Here is a 21703-nt window from a genome sequence, read left to right as displayed (position 1 = left end):
TGGCGCCTGCCCAGCCTTTCCTACCGGGGGCGTGTCCTTGTCATCAACAACCTGGCGGCAGCGACCTTGTGGCACCAGTGCACCGTGCTCGACCCCCCACCGGATCTCCTGGAGAGACTCCAGCGCAACCTGGTGGACTTCTTCTGGGATGGGCGCCACTGGCTCCCACGAGCCGTCCTTCACCTGCCTGTTGCCGAGGGGGGCCAGGGTCTGGTTGACCTGGCCAGCAGGGTGGCGGCCTTCCGCCTGCAGGCCCTTCAGCGACTGCTTTACAGCGAGGAGCAGCTGCCATGGCAACAACTGGCGTGCCGGTTCCTACAGAGGGTCGGCGCCCTTGGCTTTGACCGGGAGCTCTTTTTGTTGACACCCACGCTCCTGAACTGGGCGGTGCTTCCGGCCTTTTATCGCAGCGTGGTACGAGCCTGGCAGGTCGCCTTCCGCCTCCAGTCTCGAGCCCGGACACTGTGTTTCCCGCAGCTGCTGAGGGAGCCTCTGGTGCACAACTCAGCCCTGTGGGGCTCCGTGCCGAGCCTGGCCTCTGCCAGCCTCACGGCCACCCTCATCCAGGCGCGTGTCCTCCGCCTGCACCATCTCCTGGACCCCGCTCGGTCAGCCTGGCTCTCGCCCGAGGCACTGGCCACACGGCTGGGCGTGCGCTCCATCCGCACCATGGGTCATCTCCTGCGTGACATCTGCGCTGCCCTCCCGCCGGTGGCGGCGGCCGCCTTGGACGAACATCTCCGTGCGCGCCAGATCCCTCGGGCCGCGGATGCCGCGAGCGAAGCTTTCCCTTCGCTGCCGGTCACCCCGGCTGTGGCCGCGGAGTTGGCCGGTGGGCCGGGCACTCTGTTGCGGCTCCCCATGCCTCCCGATAGTGACACGGGTTGTCCCTTTGCTTCTCTATCGCGTAGAAGCTTGTATGCCTGGGTGGTCTGTGTCCGCCTTGCTCAGGTGCTGGCGGGACGCCCCGATACACCGTGGCGACAGCGCCTGGGGCCACCGGCTTCCCCACCGGCCCACCCGGCGTGGCGCACATTGTATAAGCCGCCGACCGCCAAGAAGACTGGCGACCTGCAGTGGCGGTTGCTGCACGGCATCCTAGCCACTGGCACGTTTGCGTCCCACTTTGACCCAGCTGCTTCGACGGCCTGCCCGTTCTGCCCTGGGGGCGTGGAGGAGGATCTCTTTCACGCCTTCCTGAACTGTCCCCGCCTGCAGCCGCTCTTTGCCACCCTCGAGCTGCCGCTGCGGGCGCTGGGCAGGAGCCTCTCAGAGACCACCTACATATGCTCCTACCCATACCGGGCGGCCGAGCGGGGCGCCATCTGCCTAGCCAACTTTTTCCTGGGCCAGGCCAAGATGGCCGTCCTCAAGAGCCGCCGTAACCGGCTTGCCGGCACCGGCTCAGACGATGCCCCGCGGCTCTTTGGCCTCCTAGTGCGGGCGCACCTCTCGCTGGAGTTTGAGCACGCTGTGCTCCGGCGGGGGGTGCCCGCCTTCGAGGCACTCTGGGCCCTTGAGGGAGCGCTGTGCCACGTGGAGGACGGCCGTCTCAAATACGCGCTCTGATGTCGTGACCAGTCTGGGCGACCAGGCGGGCGCGGTGGCGGACTGTGGCTTCCGGCTTGTGCCGTGCCCTGGGCCCTCACCAGGCTGCTGTTGTTTATTTTCTCGGGGTGAGAAGTTGAAGGGTTTTGTACGTGTACTATGGGACAGGGAAGGGTGGAATTGTTCGTTTCTCGAGGCCTATATATATATATATATATATATATATATATATATATAAATATAAATAGCATGTTAGACACGATGTGTATTACTGCGAAGGTGTTTGTCACGGTGTGATGTTCTGAATGTCCTGGAATGGTTGCTCTTTGGTGTGGTTTGATGGTTTTTTTGCTTTCTGTACCTTATCTTTTGTGAAATAAAGTTGTTAAAAGTCCTTCCTTCCTTCCCCCTCCCTCTCTCTGATATATATAAACACACAGATACTAGATTTTGGTGAGTTTTAATGATATGAAACATTTTAAAGATTATATCAAACCAGAGCAAAAATGATCAAACATTTATTTTAAAAGGAAAAATCTTTTAATTGATTTACTTTTGACATTTCTGAGAATTCATTTTAGGCTCAAAAAATAAGTACTGCAATTTTGAAGAGAAAATACTATATTCATTGTATGTTACAAAGTGCCTGAATCTCTGATTTGAGTGCAAAACTCAATTCAAATTCAACCTTAGCAACTAGTACTGAAATATGATGAATGCTGCTTTAATCAGCTATTTTATATAATTTGATATCTTTTCACGTATTTCTGTGATTTTGAATGAACAAAATGTGCACCAAATATTTTGCTATTCTGAGTTATATATGAAACAGCTAAATTATGGTAGCTGAGAAACATAAAAAGAAAAACCTTATGCACTGAAAACAAAGCATATGCATACATTTTCCAGCAAACTATCTAATACAAAATAATGCCATTTTCTATTCAGAAATGCAAGTCTGCATACAAGTCTATTGGAGCCACACCCGGTAAGAATAACTTGCACATTGCATCATCCATTTCCAGTAAAGCATGACTAATGGCTTCAATATGCTATCTTTCATAGGCTAAGTTAGTGATTATTCAGTAATAACAGTAGAGAAGCTGGAATTGTGGAGGGATTGATAAATCTACCTGCAATCTGGTTTATTTTGACATACATTTTATTATCCTGGATTTACTGTCGGTCTCTGTTTTAGAACATATCAGATGTGCTCATCCATAGATTTCCAAGCAGTCTTCTGAGCATCTAGCTGAGTTCAGCATGGTACGGAGACTGGGCAAGATGGAAAGGAAAATGAATAACTACATACCACTTTTGCGAACCCTTGTCCTTAGCCCACACAGCAGCTGCCTTCCACAACACCATACTTGAAGTCAAGCATTGCTGGAGTAAAAGGGCATTACATCTAATATTCCTTTGCACTAATCATATCCTGACAGCACAAAGTACCACAGCCATACCAGAATCTGGCTCTGAAATGTTAAAGCTTAACAGATAGAACTTTTTTTCATATTTTCAGATGGAGTCAATCCAGTAAGCAAATTCTTTTCAGTAGATTCTCATTAATGGTAATCTACAAAGAGTTTTTAATTAGAACTAGCCTATTCATAAATGCTACATGTGTTAAGATTCACAATGGAAAAAACTATTTTAAAATCTTTATGAACTTTGTCCCTGTTTTTCATTTCTAGCTGCATTTGATTAAGAACTTCTTTCTTCACTGGGCATTTTGTTATCTCTCCCTTTATTTCATTCTTTGATCTCTAAAATTGCAAGAAGCCCATATTTTCCACATCGGATTTTACAGATTTAAAAGATTCCTAGCAGCTAACCTAATAATCCTGTAATTAGAACTGCTTTGACATATTTCATTGAAAAAAGAAGTTCTATTTAACAATGAAGAAATTAAAGTTAGAGACTCTAAACACTTTAGCAAAATTTGTGTTGTTTTTTTCTTTTCTTTTTTGATACAAGTAACTGTAAAATAATTAGTAAAGTTATTAAAATATGAGGAGGGGGCATTGCATCCTTTAAGACTAAGAAACTGATTTACACAAAAAGCCAATGAAACTACATTACTTCAATATATTATTGTTAATAAAATGTACATGCTAGGGTCTAGTAAAGACAAGCCTAAATCTTTTTCACTAATAACCTGTCCTGGATAGAATTTCTCAGCAGGACAACTAAAACAACACATTTGCAAGTGGCTTTAATGTCCACACTTGGCTTTAATGTTTCCAACAAATGAAACAAACATGATTGTATGAGATTTTTTTCCCCTTCCACCAACCTTCCATTTCATTTTGCAACATAAATATAATGAGCATCATAAAATAAAGAATGAACATATACGGTCATCTCTGTCGCTTTACAGCCTAATTATCACAGCTCATTGAAGCACACAAAAATGGCTTACTACTCTACTATTTATAAAATTTAATAAAAAAAAATTGTTAGTACTAAGAGTCTGACTTTACACCTATAAAAACAAGAGGAATTTTACAGTAAAGAATTAGACCTCTACTACAGTAGCATCAAAATAGTGGCAACACTGTACAAGACTAAAAATAGACTATATTTCCTCACCCACTACTTCTAAAAATAAGCAAAGGCTTAACCCATGTCATATATGAGGTAAGAAAGAATCTAAGGAAGAGATGCAGCATCATATTAGATGGAATATACATTGTATTTCACTATCCTCAAACTATTGCCAAAAAAGTGTTGGTATTATATTTGGGGATCTTGTTTGTTTGTTTTGTAAGAGCAATTTTAATTTTTGTCTACACTAGAATTTCTTGGGGACAATAATGGTATGGTGTTCAATTGCAGCACATGGTATTCTCAACTTTGGGTGTCTTTACATGTACTCAAGGGTGCGGGTGGGAGGCCCTTTTAATTAGAGTGGTTCTCAGGAGCCACTAATTAAAATGCCCACAGCATGTCATATATTCAGTGTCCCATGCTTCAAAATGGCGGTAGGGCATTTTAACTAAAGCTCATTCAATAAGACTCGATTAACCGAATCTGCTCCAATGTGTTCTAGTTAGAATGTGTAGGAGCAGGCATCGGGCATGTGTATAAGTGACCAATATTCTGTCATCTAATCCTCTTAGAAGTCAATAATGCAACAACAAAAACATTAAGAACTATGGGTACTCTGTCTACATTAGAACTGCCGCCATGATGGAATTGTACAAGTGGACATTCTTTGGGAAAAAAGGATGGGTGTATAGAATGACAGAAAATTAGGGTTGGAAGGGACCTCAGGAGGTCATCTACACCAACCTCCTGCTCCAAGCAGAACCATCCCCAAACTTAAAAACCTCCAAGGATGGATATATTTAACCTACAGGTTACCTCTGTAGGTAACCTGTTCCATTGCTGCACCACCTTCCTTGTGAGAGAGTTTTTCCTAATATTCAACTTAAACCTCCCTTGCTGCAACTTGAGACCATTGACCCTTGTTCTGTCATCTGCCACCACTGAGAACAGTCTAGCTCCGTCCTCGTTGGAACCAGCCTTCAGGTAGTTAAAGGTTGCTATTAAATCCTCTCTCAGTCTTCTCTTCTGCAGACTAAATTAACTCTCCTCATAAGTCATGTGCCCCAGCACCCAAACCATTTTCATTGTTCTCCACTGAGCTTTCTCCAACTTGTCCACATCCTTTCTATGTATGCAAATGACTGGCAGTAAGAGAGGATAAAGCCAGATGAAAATAGATACAAATGTTGAATGAATTGAACATTGCTTACAGGATAGTGCAGGCAGGTCAGTTGCACGTATTGCTTATGTGCTAGGATGAGGAGAATTTCCATAATACTAGGACTAATCTTTAAATATTAACTACTACCTTGATTCTAAATGTACCAGACACTCCAAAATAATGAGTAGCAAGTCCCTGAAAATATAGTCATTCAAATACAGTAGATGGAAGACAAGAATATGTAAGCTGTTTACTCTGAATGACTAGTAGCCCTGGAGCATTTCTGTTCAGAAGTAAATAGCTCAAGGACTGATATGTATATAACTGAAGCAGGGCAAAAATGAGGAAGCCATGAATCAAGTTCTCAGAAATTTGTATGCACTGAAATGAAGGAGTTTGATTGTATTTTCACAGGTCAGAATACGTTGAGATTTGGCTTAATTAATGGTGGGAAGTAGGGGTCATAAAATATACCTAATTTGGAAATTATGTTTAATATGAAAAGAACTCCTACTGAAGTCTGTGGCAAAGGTCTCATCATTATTTCTAGATAAATATAAATTCATAAAGTGGAATTAACAGTAAGAATATATGTACTAGTATTTTAAGGATGAGGAAGAAAATTATAAGGATGTGTTCCTTATCCCAGAATGAAATATAAATCCAGGAAATTCAGAGTTAGGGATACACTTGAAGTCAAATATATTAACATAGGTAATACAGAGTTTAGACAACCAAATCACCTCATTTCTGCTCTCTAGTTATAACATAAATATACAATTGTGATTAAGGCACTGAACGTTGGCCTTTGAATGGATTAAGCTGATTTTTAAAGCACTTTATTTTATATTTATATATTATTCTATGTTCCTCATAGCATCACTATAGGACTATATAGTAGGGCTGTGCGAAATTTCAGTGGACATTTCATTTAGTTTCATATTTGGACGTTTTGACAGTCGAAACACCTAATCTGAAATGAAATGCAGGGCTCCAAAACAGCTCCAAAATGAAATGGGCCTTCTAAAATGTTTCAGAGCTGGGCTTGCAGGGAAAGAGGGAGGAGGAGGAGGTGGGGAAGGATTGCTCTGACATTGACATCTGTAGCTGGCCAGTGACAGCGATCTGTCCCTGAGGTCCCTTCCAACCCCAGTGCTGGGGAATCGAACCGGGAGCTGGGGAATCGAACCAGGGCCTGAGGGAGTGTTCAGGTCCCTGAACATTCCCCCAGTTTCCAGTTCAGTTCCCCAGTTCTGCAATCTTTCCCCCAGCTCTCTGATCATTTCCCCCAGCTCTTTACAGGGGTGCAGGCCCCTGGATGATGCAGAATGACAGTAGGCTGCTGCTGCCAGCTGGTGATGCCAGCGGCTCTAGGCTATTTCCCCAACCAGCATGGCTGAAACCCCACATGCAGATCCGGGGCCCATGACACCTGGGAAGAGTAGGGGGAATCATCAGAGAGCTGGGATTTGAACTGGGAGCTCCAGCTGACTGCTGGAGCCACCCTAGCTCCCAGACAGTGTGTACCACCCTGCAGAGCCAGGCTGTACCTGTGCCAGGGTGCAGCTGCTGCGTAGGTACCAGGTGGGGCAGGGTGCAATCATCGCTGCCTGCCCTGCCCCATGCTGCACAGGAGGGCTCTGCCACAAGCCCTCAGAGGCCCCAGTCACCGCTGCCAGAGTTGGTGAGTGCGGGACTTTTTTTTTTTTTTAAGCTCTGCAGTCACTAGCTGCAGAGCATATGGATGGCAGCATGCTGCTGCTGCCAGCTGGGGCCAGTGCCAGCACCTGAGTCTGCCTGGTGCAGCCCATGCTGAGCACTGGGAAGAACCCAGTGCTGGCACTGGCCCCAGTGGCAGCACCAGTCTGCTGTCATCCCACATGCAGATTCGGGGACCCACACTCCCCAGGAGGGCTGTGCCAGACTTCTCCCAGGGGGAGTGGGCCCTTGGCTCTGCGGGATGACAGCAGGCTGCCACTGCCGGCAAATGATATGCGTTTGCTTTGAACAGTTTGAGGTGCAGTTTCACAAAAAGCCCTACACCTATCTCACTGAAAGTTGGCAGGCTTCATGCCATCAGCAGGGGCTACCATTTCTGAAGTTTTCACCCTACTCTGCCTTCACACTCACACATGCCATGAGTTTTGCTTTGAACAGTTTGAGGTGCAGTTTCCCAGAAACTTCTGCACCTATTTCCTTGAAACTTGGCAGACTTTGTGGCCTCAGAAGGGGCTAGCATCCCTGCAAGTTTCATCTAAATCAGATGAGAAATTACATAGTTATAGGCAGTTTTGTGATTCCCCATTATAACATATGGCCGAAACACAGAAACACTGTCAAAATTCTGAAACAGCTCTAAAACAATTTCAGACAAAATGAAATGGGACAGCAATTCAAAACACCAAAATGAATCACTGTCCCACTGAAATGCTGAATCTGAAACTGAAACAAAACGCAGGCATTCCACACTGCCCTACTATATAAGTACTTTATCTTAAAATATATTTCTGTTTGGGAATTTCCTTGATTATGAAAAAAACCCCATAAAATCCAAGCATTAATTATAGAAATAAACAAAGAATGCTATCAGGTGACACAAAATGATGTGAAGGTACATAGTTTCAAGCTGCTGTTGTCGTAGTTATTATTATACCTTTCGGCAGGTACAGGCATGATACTTTTACTGGTAAAAGTGATTGGAAACTGGTCTATACCTGTAACAGAACAGTACTTTAGTACACATAGACTGGTTTAAAAATGGCAGATCCCCATCTAAGATTTGTCCCCCTGCATCAAAGGGCAAATATGTGTTCTATTCACTACCAATACAAATTATGCCACTTACAGAAAACCACAAAACTTAGATCAAAGCCACCTTGGTCTTTTGAATGTCTTTACCTAGCCTTTAAGGCATATTCATTGGACAATCAAAGTAGCCTACATACCATGTACTAGTATGCTGTGTGTAAAGACCTACCTGAGGCCCTTCAAGTTCACAGGCAGAACATTGGCCTTCGCAGGCATGTTATGGGTAGAGCATGGTGGGCCCCCAGTGTCTCTGATTGGGCAAAGGGGTGGGGCCACATGACAGGCAGCACTCACAGCCATTCAGTGGTGAGGGGTGAGGGAGGCAGCAGCCACATTTCCAGCAGCCCTTCGAGTCAGCTGCCACCCCCTCTACTTTCTGAGCCCAGAAGGCTGCCACAGTGTGCTTATTACCTGAAAATTAGTGGAACAGGAAGAATGATGACTGGTAGAGTTATATCTGACATCCTAATGACCCCTTTTTGTTACTTGAGCCTGTCACAGAGCCTGTCTGTATATCATAGCAACTGCACACAAGAATCATGAATAACTTGATTTCAATACAGCTTAGATTCTTTAAATATATGTAAGATTTAAATTAATTTTAACTATATGGAAATTTAGATGTGCCCATATTATTCCATCTTTAGAACCATCTGGGACAAACAAGAGATTTACCTAGGAGCTAAATTTCTTACAAAGCCCAGTTTTTAATTAAGTTTGAATTAATCTACAGATTTACATGTCAATTTTCAGAAACTTCTTTCCATAGTCAGAGTAAATGATGTTTGTTTGAGGAAAATATATCTTACTGTCAAACAACGCAGAGTGGTTGAATCTCAGTTTAAAATAAAAAATGAAACCTGATGTTAAGCTACAGGTTACTGCCAGCACCCCTATAATTTAACGTTGAACAAAGAGTTCACAGCTATATTAGGCTGTGCAGGAGACTCTTAATATCAGATTGCTTGCTGACATCTGTAGTGCAAGACTCAGCCCCTAGATGTGAGAACCTAAAAATACAAAGATCCCTAGGTATGCTCATTGAGTTCACCAAGCTGGGAGGAAGCTTTAAGCCCTAAATCTGGGTTCTAATCTGTGTAAGTGAATTCCTAAAATCCACTGATTTCAAAAGCAGTGCTCTAAAAGACTATCTATATGAACTATTAGAACTGCTGTCTATACAAAATGCTTAGACACATGAGTTGAGGTAGATGTCATTTACTTGGATTTTAAGAAGGCCTTTGATACAGTATCTCATCCTATTCTCATAAATAAACTGAGCAGCTGTGATGTAGATGATTACACAGTCAGGTGGGTGGGAAATTGGCTTACGGGTCACACCCAAAGAGTGGTGGTGGCTGGCTTGGTATCGACTTGGATAGATGTGGGCAGTGGAGTCCCACAAGGCTCGGTCCTTGGACCAGTGCTTTTCAATGTCTTCATCAGTGACTGGGATGAGGGCATGGAAAGGACTCTGTCCAGATTTGCAAATAATACCAAATTATGGGGTAAAGTTAACACAGTAGAGGGTAGGGAACAAATCCAGGCACGTCTGGACAAGTTGGAAAAGTGGGCAGAACAGAATAAAATGCAGTTCAACAAAGACAAGTGCAAAGTGTTGCACCTAGGGAGAAGGAATCACCAGCACACTCACAGCCTGGGGGTGGACCTTCTCAGCAGCACAGCAACAGAAAGGATCTCAGAGTCACTGTTGACACCCAGATGAACATGAATTGTCAATGTGATGAAGTGATCAGTAAAACTAACCACACTCTACCATGCATTAGCAGGTACATGACAAACAGGTCCAGGGAGGTGATGCTTCCCCTCTATGTGGCATTGGTCAGACCACAGTTGGAGTACTGTGTCCAGTTTTGGCCACTGCACTTCAAGAGGGATGTGGACAAGCTTGAGAGGGTTCAGAGGAGGGCCACTCATATGGTTAGGGGCCTGCAGGCAAAGCCCTACGAGGAGAGATTGAGAGACCTGGATCCCTTCAGCCTCTGCAAGATAAGGCTGAGAGGTGATTTTGTGGCCACCTACAAATTCATCGGTGGGGGGCGGGGGGGTGGTAAGGAATAGGAAATGCTCTGTTTGCCAGGGCACCCCTTGGAGTAACTAGGAACAATGGCCACAAACTGACAGAGAGCAGATTTAGGTTAGACATCAGGAGGAACTTCTTTACGGTAAGGGTTGCCAGAATCTGAAATGGGCTTCCAGGGAAGGTGGTGCTCTTCCCTACCTTGGGGGTCTTTAAGAGGAGGCTAGACATGCACCCAGCTGGGATCATCTAACCTGCACTTTTCTGCCTGGGGCAGAGGGTCGGACTCGATGATCTACTGAGGTCCCGTCTGATCCAAACATCTATGACTCTATACAAGTTGTTAGAAATGACTGGAATCTTTAATGAGCTATGTACAAATATGATAGGTTCCTTTTTGCTCTGGTTTGGTATATGTTGTAAAAATCACCATTGGATTTCTGAGGAATTCTGTTTGCAATGCTTAATATTCATATATTGAAGTGAACTATGTGTGAAATGAACTTAGGTGTTTTTTAACTATGTTTTTAAATTAGTTAAAATAGTTATTAGCCAAAGATTAACTATAGTAGAGATTTGCTCATATTCCCCCAACCCTCCAAAATCAGTGACACAGTAGACCCACAGTAGACAGGTGCTCCCAAGCACCTGGAGATTTTATCAAGCTCCTAACTGAGATTCTTCTGGATATGTTACTATTTGATTTGGGAGTTAATGTTAAGCCAGTGAACATGATTTTTAGAGCTTAATTCATCCTGGAACAACACCTTTTCAGTGAAAGAGTTTAAACCAAAGGTGAATTTGGTTTGGGTATTTAAATGCAAAACACATAATAGTTTGAGTTTCTGCATTACATCTGAATTTCCTGAACTCTATCAATTTGTGCAACATAATGTTAACATAATTTAAACCTTATTAAACATAAAATAACTAAGGGAACTAATTCAGACAAAGTTCCTTTCTCTTTTCAAATGAGAGAGACAGAGAAATCTTACCACTCTGTTTATGTGAAAGGAACGAATGCATCCGAACTCCAGTCAAGCAAAAAGGAAACCAGAATAAAAGAAATATAGGGCTTGATAGTTTCCTAGACGTATTTTTATTCACTATTTTCCAGTTGCTTCAGAAAAAACAGAATACTGTAGCAATTATCTCCACTACAATATTGTGAATTTTTATCCAGTAACTTGCCTCTCAATTTGGTTTAAGTATCTTATTTTCTAGCTATATTGCTGTTTAATTAGTTTATCATTTAGTAGCCTTATAATAGTGCCAGTGTGACAAAGGTGACTTCCAGGCCCAGTGCTAGTATGGGCCTGCCCCGTCTGTGGGCAAACCGCCTGCCTTGTTCACCTGCCATGCCTTAGTCATAAATGATTGGGTTGTTAAATAGGCGGGAGGCTGCCCTTCGAGTGCCCAGCTATAACAGGGCAGTGCATACATGCTCTGACCTCCCTTACATATGTCCCTTGCCTCACAGATGTCACACTGTGTGATGATACTCTGGCTCATGGCCAGGCCAAACTGGGCATGCAGTTGGATCTTTATCATATTGCCCCCTTTGGGGCCATACACACACCACTCCTCTCTCACCGGGGCCTCTTGCACTCTATTGGCTCTCACCCAGTCTCTTCCACACTGCCTATCCAGGCCACATTCACTCCATTCTACTCAAAGAGATCCTCAGGTTGTACTCTCCATCCCTTGGTCAGCCCTGGCACAGTCTTTTGGACCTCTCCCGTAGCCATCACCTGAACGGGACTGAGCAATTCCTCAACTATGGTCCTACTTCACCTCTGGCCCCTCATCTGACCACTATGCCCTCTCTCAGGCCACAGATCTGCCCCCTACTCTCTGGGGCCTGGGGTCTTCCACACCAACAGGTTCAGGTGCTTCTCTTTCTGTAAGTGTGCCTGACCTCCACTCTGCCCTCTCCCAGGGTTGGAGTCTTAGATCCCTAGGACTCTGGCACTGCTCACTCAGCAAGCCTGGCCCTCACTACAAGATCCAACGTCCCATAGGGCTCAGGTGCAGCTACACTGCATGCCTGGCCCCACTTAACCCTCCTAGTAACCCACCCAGAGGTGGGGGCAGGGGTTTAGGCATCCCAACCCTCCTTACACTGTGTAGGTGATCAGTCCTGGTATTTAAGTGGGGCTGCCATGCCACCAGCAGTCCCACCAGGCCCTCTATCGCAGCAGGGCAGTTTTACATCATGTCCAAAATCACTGAGGTCTCCTCCTTCCCCTTAGCCTCACCCTTACCTCCAAGTTGTTCCTGGAGCCAGAGCTCAGCAGGGAGATGTTTCTTCCCCGCTGGCTGGACTCAAACTGCTCTCAACTATTGCAGAGCTGGGCCATCAAATGGCCACCCTCATCAGCCACCTGGTAGCTCCCTGCGCCAGCCCTTAAAGTGACAGACACCCAAAAGAGTGCTCTGTCACAGCCAAAATTCTGCGAGGACATTCAAAAATGTCATTTTTTATGGGATTACATGGCTTTAGCCATTTGGACTATAAATTTCTTTTAAAGCATTCTTTATTTTTAAATGAAGAATTCATTTTTAATAGAAAATATCACTTGAGAGGGAAACAAAACCTGTTCCCTTCCTGTAATGATCCCATGATATCTCTCTTTTCCAGAGAGGGAAAAAAAAAATAAATTGCAGAAATCTCATAGTTGGTTTCTTATTTTGCCATTCTCTCTCTTTCTGATCCACCCATTCCTAACTTCTATTATTTTCCAAAATTCCCTTTTCTGACATTTTGTATCTCCAGGATAATTTTAGAACCTTTTATTCTATAAGAGTTTTATACTTGTGAGGGGCTGGAAGACATAATATGAATATATAATATAAACAAAGATAGGTACTTTCTATCTTTTGCTCATCTAACTTTCATTAATAATTAAATTAAAGATTGTTTTCTTTCTGACAACTGTTATTTTTGAGGTAAACACCTCATCAGGGCAAGATATGGAGATAAAATTTCTAAAAATAATAACTGCTTTCTGAAACAACTCTTCTTGGAACCCACAAAAAGGAATTCTAGACCTCATCCTGAGTAACATATAGCACCCGGTTCAAGACATCTGTAAATGAGGCGCTCTGCAACTGTGACCATAACATAATCAAATTCAGCATCCTACTGGGATGGAATAGGTCAAAAAACAACCCAACGCAAAACAAACAAAAAAAGCACCATGCCAATATACAGCTTTAGAAAGAAAAAAATACATAAAAATGAGGAAGAAAAGTTAAATGGAACAGTCAAATATGTAAAAAGCCTGCAGGTAGCCTAGAAACTGTTTTAAAAATACAGTATTAGACACTCAGGACAATTATATAGCATAAATCGAAACGTGTATCAAGGCAGTCCAATAAAACCCCTGAATGGGGGTTTTATAGCAGAGCTGAGGAGACCATTCAAGGCAAAAAGGAATCCTTCAAATAAATGGAACGTATGCCCCCATATGTGGAAAATGGGAAATCTCATACGCTCTGGCATGGCACATGTAACCATGAAATAAGGCAGGCCAAAAAAAGAATCTGAGGAGCATCTTGCAAAAGATCCTAAAATTAATTTATAAAGTTTTGAAATAGATTAGAAACATGAAGTCAAAGAGACCATTAAATGACTTAGGCGTAAAAGAGATGATAAGGTCATAGCAAAGAGCTAAATCAACTCTTTGTCTCAATTTTTACTGCAGAAATTATTGTGGGAATTCCCACACCAGATCAATCCTTCCCAGCAGATAGATTTGTAAAATGAGATTACCTTGAAGTGACAACAGAAGAAGTATTAGATCAAAACGAGAAGTTACATACTAATATGTGACAAGATGGCATTCGTCTGAGAGTTCTTAAGGAACTCAAAGATGAAATTGCAGACTATTTGCAATAGTATGTAACCTTTTGTTACAAATGGCCTCTGTGCCAGGGGACTGGCAGGTTACCAACATAAATCCCATCTTCAAAAAGGCTCCACAGGTGATCCTGGGAACTACAGACCAGTGACTCTCACTTTCATCCCTTGAAAGTTGGCAGAATCTATAATAAAGAATAAAATCAGCAGACATGTGGACAAATATGATATGCTGAGGAAAAGTCAACATGATTTTTGTAAACAGAAAACCTGCCTCACCAATCTGCTTGAGTTCTTTGAGGGTGTTAAGAAGCTCATGGACAAGTTGACATAATATATTTGGATTTTCAAAAAGTTTTCAACAAGGTCCCTCACTAAGAAATTTTTAAAGAACCAAGTTGCCACAAGATTGGACAGATGGTTATTTCATGTATTAAGAGCTGATTGAAAGATAGGAAACAAAGGTAGGGCTAAATAGTTACTTTTCAGGATGGACGAAGCTAAAAAGTGGGGTCTCACAGAGGTCTGTGCTTGGTCTGATTTAGTTCAACATTTCATTGATCTTCTGGAAATGGGGGTAAGATTTCCAAGTTTGAAAAGGATACTCAATTATTCCAGGTAGTCAAATCCTAAAATGTAGGGGAGGAGCTGCAAAAAGATCTTGCAAGGTAAAGTGACTGGGCAAAAAAATGACAGACTGGCTGCTTAGAGATGTAACCAGCTCCTCCCTACCCCCCCCACAAACAGCACTTTAAACTTGGTGTAGTGCTGCGCCAAGCCCAGCACATGCCCAGAGGAGATATCGTGTTAACTGGACCCAGCTCATCCAACATCTGTATAGATCGGGCACTTCAGTGGGTTTTTGCAGCACTTTTATCTAATAGCTGATTGAACCAGCTATTAGAGAAAAATGCCAAAATGTCCTGCTGAAGTACCTGAGCTATACAGATGATGTGGAGCCGGGTCCAACTAATGTGTTGCTGCTTCCCGTAAAGCAAGTTTTTTGGTTTTTTGGGTTTTTTTAATGTCAGTAAGCAGCCAAAAAATTCAAGTGCAAGGTAATGCAATAGGGAAAAATAACTTCAAGTATACATACATAATGGTGGTTTCTTAACCAACTGTTACAACTCAGGAAAAAGACATAGTGGATAGTTTCCTAAAATATCAACTCAATGTGCGGTGACCACAAAAGCTAATAAAGTGTTAGGCATCATTAAGAAGGGAGTTGAAAACAAAACAGAAAACATCATCATGACACTATTCAAACTCATGCTGAATTTTATAGTGTGCAGTTCTGTGTGCATCTTGAATACTGCATGCAGTTCTGATCTCTGCATCTTAAAAAGCATGTAGTAGAATTAGAAAAGATACAGAGGAAGGCAACCAAAATGATCAGGATAGCAGGAAAGACTAAAAGGCTAGAACTCTTAATTTTGGAAAGGAGAAGGCTGAAGAGAGATATGATAGAGATCTATATAACCACGAAGAATACAGACAACATGAATAGGGAGGGGCCCATCAGTCATCAAGTCCCAGAACTAGGGAGGGGCCACTGAAATGAATAGGAGACTGGTTCAAAATTAACAAAAGAAAGTACTCTTTTACACAGTGAATGGTCAGCTTGTGGAACTCGCTGACACAGAAGCCTGTAGAAATAGATATAATAGCCAAGTTCAAAAAAAGTCTAGACAAATGTATGGATAACTGATACATTAATAGCTATTAAGCAGAACAGTGAGAGGTGTATCCTCTGGCATCTCTAAACTAATGATCACTCTAGATATACCTAGTTCAGTGTTCTCTCTCTAAAGCCGGGCTATCTAGCTGGTAGCTCAAAGGCCACATATAGCCCATGGGCTCCCACTATAGCTGCTACTGTTTCCCCTTCCCCTCCTTGTTGCTCCTGCTGTGGGAACCAGGGTCTTTAAGTTTCCCCTCCTCTGGTGTCTACCTTCTGCCCCCAGTTCTGGGGGTGGGGCAATATAGTGGGAGGAGACTGGGGTGGAGTTTTGTGCATAGAGGGGTCTAGGGTGCCTGTCCTGTGCCTGCAGCAGGGGAGGGAGCCAGGCTGCTTATGGTTTGCATGAGAAAGGTAGGTGGCAGGTTGCCTGCATAGTGTGCACACAGGTAAGGGTCATGCTAGTCTGTCCAGATGAAGCAGATGAAAGCCTGCTGGGGGACTGACTGCACAGCAAGCAGACATTATCTGTAGCCTGTGCTTCAGGCGGGCCCCGAGATTACAACACTACAGCATGTGGCTTCTGGCTTCCTGGATGTTGAATAATGCTTCTCTAAATCAGCCGCTTCTGCCACTGTAGGAGACAGGATACTGAGCTAGATGGACAACTGGTCTAACCCAGTATGGCACTTTTTGTGTTATTATGATAGCCTTTTACATTCCTTTTCTCAAGCTGTTTTACATTGATAACATTGAGATGTACTATTTTACATTGGTAACATTGAGGTGCGTGGATCTAAATAGAAATTATCTCTAGGAATGTTACTATGAGGACAGCAAAAATATGAGACAGCTAAAATTAAAAACCTCTTTATAAAGCTTTCATGAGTTGGTTTCCTATATTTATTTTTGTCCCTTCTCCAATGGGATTTTTTTAAATAACTTAGCCATGAAGAAAATGTTTTGATCCATAACTATAGTACAGCAAAGTCACTGTTATGATTTCACTCTGTAAGGACTTACCTGAATCACTAATATTGCTTTATGCTTCTTGCTGTACATACTTGGTTTGAATCCTACTGTTATAGGGGTTCCAACAGTGTCAAGTGGAAGAAGTTCTCCATCTTGAGGTAATACAACAAATTCTGGGTCGCTGCCTGGTAGGAAGTATGCCATAAATGGTTCTGGGTACCTAGAGAATAGCAAAGAAGGATATTGGGGCTATTATATTTGATCATTATGCAGTTCTATTTAAAAAATAACAGGTATCCTGCCACAATAAACCTTCAATTAAACATTAATGATGCCATGCAGCTGTGAATCAGGATACTTGGTAGTGTATAAAAAGCTTACTGAAGGATAATGGGGATGTTTGCCCACTAAAGAGAAAAGGAAGCAATTGATCTGTAAATGGAACTCTGCTTATTAATATGACAATGTTTGGCTGATGGAAATAATTAATTTTTATCAAGGACCAGTAAAAATAAGTTAAATGTGTTGGATTAAATGTTTTGCATTTTATCAATACAAAAACCCCACTGATTTCAAATACAATTGTGTATATGGCAAGCAGAATTTACCTATATTTTATCAAAAGCAATGCATATAAAGACCACAATGTCAACTTGATTATTGACTAAAATAAAATCTGTAAACAGAAATCACATCTCTATATTTCCTGATAAGCACCTGTACCTTGAAGTAATATTAAGATGGGACAGTAATCCCAAATGATTTGAAGACACAGAAAATTCCTGTTTCCTATTATTATGCTTTTCTAAATTACTTCTGTACTTTCTAAACACGTATTTTATACATCCAGTAGCTCTGCATATTACAAGTGCCTGTCCTGGGGTCTTAGTCAAAAGGGGGCCTTCTAGGTCCAGGCAAGACTACAGTAGAAGGGCAGAAGGTCATCCCAACTCAGGCAATCAGTATTTAAGAAGAAAAGTTCCTGAATGAAGTTGAGGTCTCTCACCTGATGCATGAAAGCTAAAGCCAGACATCACCTGGGGAAGGGTTCACCAGCAAAGAGAGAGAGCTGAAGGGCTTACAGGCAGAAGGAAGCCACTCTGCCCACCAAGTCAATCAGGCTATGATCTCTCTTCATTGGTGGGTAGGTAGAGAACAGCCTGCTGGAGCCAGTGGTGCCTGTTTCAGGGAAAGCTTTGGGAGCCTTTTGAATAGAATAATTGGTGGGTGCAGGACAGCACACCCATGCCATGTAGTAGCAGCTGCCAGGTTGTTGATGACCAGGACCCAGCTGTGGTAGGACAGGCTGGACAAGAGCTAGCATCACCTTTATAGTCACACCTCAAATTCCTTATTAAAGCTCTCCCAGTTCTTGGCTACATAGGCCAATGGGTGTAGGAAAATGCCCAGAGCTTTGAAGTAATTGAAGCACCAGGATAGGCCTCCAAAGGAGATCTGAGGGGTAAGCATCGGTCCAGGTGCCCAGCAAAAACATATTGCTTTTGGCCCAGTTGATATGGGCTGTGGAGGCACACTTGTAAACTGCTGACACTCAGTCAAGGACTGGATATTATCCTCACTGCTCACAAAAACAATCATGTCATTGACATATTCTGTAACCTTAATTGGGAGACCAACAACTAGGGCTGTGGCCAATGGGAGTGCCAAGCCCATCGGGCGCCACCACAGCACTTGGATCAGTGGTTAGAGAAGAGAGGGGACAGCTCTTCTGCAGCAGCCCCTGCATGCTGGGAATGGGCACATAGTGCTATATTTCAGGAGGCTAGAGATGCCCTGGTATAGGAACCAGATGGTCAAAGTGAAGAGGGGCCAAAACCAAATTCCAGAGTTTGGAATAAGGGGAAGATAAGGGGGAGACAAAGAGAGAGTTCAAACTTCTGTGGATAGAGAATTCAAGCTAGTTCTGTATTAAATTTTTTGGGCCCTTATTGGAATCAGACAGTAGAGACTTGGAATGAAATTACAAATTTCAATTAAAACATGTTAAGAGCATTTAAAACTAGAAAGTTTACACATTAAGGCTCATTAATAAGTGCTAAGTGCCCTCTAGGCATCTTAAAGTTATGCCACTTTGGGCAAGGACTATCTCTGAGCTGTGCTACCTGTCTTGAATTAAGTTATATTCTGGGTGTTCACCTGAGATAAAGCCACCAATATGCAGTCCTTAACTATCCCAGGAGGCACTTCAACCACATGGACTAGCTACCAACCAGGACTGTATGGCCTTAGACTGACACCTGGGAATAGCCAGGTGACAGCTGCATGGTGATGGGGTGAGTGGGAAGGGAAGGAAAAGGGATGAAGGGTGGCAGGGGGGATGAAGTGAGGGGAGCATGGAGAAGGGGTGGGGGGAAGGACTGAAGGGAAGAAGAGGGATGGTGTAGAGAGAGGAGGAGAGCAGGTAGGTGGGGAGCTGCTGGGCTGCCAACCTTTCTGCCCCCTAAAATGTACCCCCAACCACTGAATTGCCCTCTCCACCACTAGATTCCTACTCTGCCATACCAATCACCCCCTCTGCCTCCATCAGCCCCTCCACCACATGATCTCCACCCTGCCAGCCCAATCAACCCAAAAGTAGAGGAGGTGCCATGGGGAGTTTCTCCCTCTCTGCCAGGTTCTGGGGTCACTGCACATAGATCCAGCTCCTGCTGGGCCCCACAACTGAAGGAGGGATAAGGAGGAGGGGGCAGGGGAGAGCAAAGAACTGCTGGGAAACTGCAGGGCCTGACGGGGGCTGGATCCTAGCACACAGGGTTGACACAGCCTGCAGGGAGTCCAGAAGCAGGCAAGGAAGGGGAATTTCTCTCCCCACTGCTGCCTCTACTACTGCTTTTGGGCTGATTGGGGTGGCAGGGCAGCAATTTGTGGGGAAAATAGGTGATCTGGAGGTGGAGGGGCCGCTCCAGAGGCTGAATGGGGGATCCAGAGGATGAAGGGTGAACTGGGGGCCAACAGGGGAGAGCAGGTTTATTTGGGGGACAGAGGGGGAAATGATCCAAGAGGTGCAGGGTGGGGGGCTTTCCCCCCCTCCACCCCAACCTATACTGTGGCTAGAGAACTGAAAAGCAGGGCAGGCAAGAAGCAGCCTTGTAGCCCTAGCCACACCCCTGCTTGCCAACTCTCTAGCACAAGGGCAGGCAAAGTCCAGCCCTCAGGCCAGATCAGGTCCACCAGGGACTTCATTTCCCAGCAGCCCCTGCCCATGTCACCATAGCCGGTTACTATGGGGACCCAGCAATGGTGGACACGCACCTGGGCAGGAAGCTGCTTTGGGCTTGGGGTCTTGCAGCGGTGACAGCAAAGTTCAGAACTGGGGCAGAGCTGTGATCTGCTGCCTGCATGCCCTGGGCAGAGGTGTGCAGGTAGTGTATCGCTGCCCTACCCCAGCTCCAGACCACTGTCACCACTGCAGTATCCCAGCCCTGGCCATGGAGCCCCTCCCTGCCTCACACCCTGCCAGCACTGTTGGGGCCAGTCTCCATGGAAACCCTGGACCAGCCGCAACACTGCTTGGATCTCCATGCAAACCAGCCACAGTGATATGGGAAGGAGCTGTTGGGAAATGGATTTTGGCCATAGGCCAGATCCACCATTTTGTCCACCGCTGCTCTAGCAGGTATGAGCAGTTCATATGAAAAAGTGTATTAAGCTTGAACATGTGACTGATCACTAGCATTTGTTAACCTTAACACAGGCTAATATTCCTTAGAATTAGCACCTACTAACTCTGATGTGTAAGCACCAGAGTTCCTGGTTTTCTCTGCTTAAAAAAAATCCTCATTTTTTGGATTAAAAAAAAGTAATTCCAAATCCACATTTTTCCGTGATCATAATGAAACACCACTAGATATAGATATAGATCTCCCCACATTTTTCCACGATCAAAATGAAACACTACTGTTATATAAGGAGCTGCTGGGAATAATCCACATTTTTTCATGACCAAAATGAAACAGTACTGTTATACAGGTTGTGCGGGCCGGGCCCCGATCCCGCCCTCGTCGCCATGTGCGGCGGTGATTCCGATCCTATTCTGGCCGCCATGGGCAAACCGGGGGCGAACCGGGGTCGTATCGGACCCGTCTCCGGTGCACGCGGGCTGTGGCCGTCAGCCCGGACACACGGGGTGGGAGAGAACTGCGAAGCGGCTTGCGCACGTGAGTTAGAATTAGTTACGGAGGCGTAACGGTTGATTGAAAAGATTGTTTACTTACACCCAAAGATGGTATTGGTGTAGGCTGGATAAGTTTCCAGGCACACCTCCCGCTTGAACCCTCGTTGGAGGACTCTGACAAAATGATTGCTCCCACGGAGTTTGCTAGGCTCCGTGGGTTTTGTTATTCAGTTCCCAGGCCCCCAGAGCTGTTAAGACTCCATGGGTTCGAAAATTGGGCTCGGTCCGGTTTCTATTCCCCGGAGTTGCTGAAGCTCCGTGGGTCCGGTTAAGTTGGGTTCGAAAAGTTTCCCCGGAGTTATTCAGGCTCCGCGGGTCCGGTAAGTTTTCCCCGGAGTTTGCTAGGCTCCGCGGGGTCTGAAATTACAGGAAAGGGATACGTCTAGGATTGCGCTCGGCGACGGGGAGAGGCGAGAAGCGAAAGCTCCGTAGGCTCGGTTCTATTGCCTCTCTCTGCCTGCTTAGGGGAGGCGCGTCGGGTCCGCGAGGGTCCACAGTGCTTGGAGATCTTCACACAGAATCTCTCTCTCTTCCTCCCTCCTCCGGCTTGGGCAGAAATTACCTAAGCCTTTTGTACAGCTAGCAAGCCAATCGCTAGCCACCACATGTGCCTAAATTAGGAGTCGGCCAATAACACGGCACGGACCCTAATACAAATGGCAGGAACTTCTTTACAGCGTGTATCACTACGATGCAAAAGAGATGCACACCGCAAAGAAGCTGCAATTCGGCGGGAAATCCCCCGTTGCACCAGAGCTCTCTCTAGCAGCAGAGAGCTCTACCGTGCAAAGAAGGCGACAAATTTCGCGGGAAATAATTTAGCAGTGCCGAAGCACACACACAAACAAAAAATCACAACTTTGGGTTGTGACACAGGTCTATATCTA

At 44.6% G+C, this 21703-nt stretch overlaps 1 protein-coding gene across 1 annotated transcript in view; it reads right to left on the bottom strand.

The window, feature by feature from the left end:
* Nucleotides 1-21703, bottom strand: part of CFAP47 (cilia and flagella associated protein 47) — a 773444-nt gene that overhangs the window by 17996 nt on the left and 733745 nt on the right. The window contains exon 63 of the mRNA XM_059724382.1: nt 16673-16841. Within this exon, the coding sequence (XP_059580365.1) occupies nt 16673-16841 (169 nt within the window). The remainder of the gene's footprint in view (nt 1-16672; nt 16842-21703) is intronic.

Source organism: Alligator mississippiensis, chromosome 1 (genome assembly GCF_030867095.1).
Source record: "Alligator mississippiensis isolate rAllMis1 chromosome 1, rAllMis1, whole genome shotgun sequence".
Taxonomy (NCBI): Eukaryota; Metazoa; Chordata; order Crocodylia; family Alligatoridae; genus Alligator; species Alligator mississippiensis.
The sequence above is the reverse complement of the archived record's forward strand: the minus strand, read 5'-3'. Positions and strand labels throughout refer to the sequence as shown.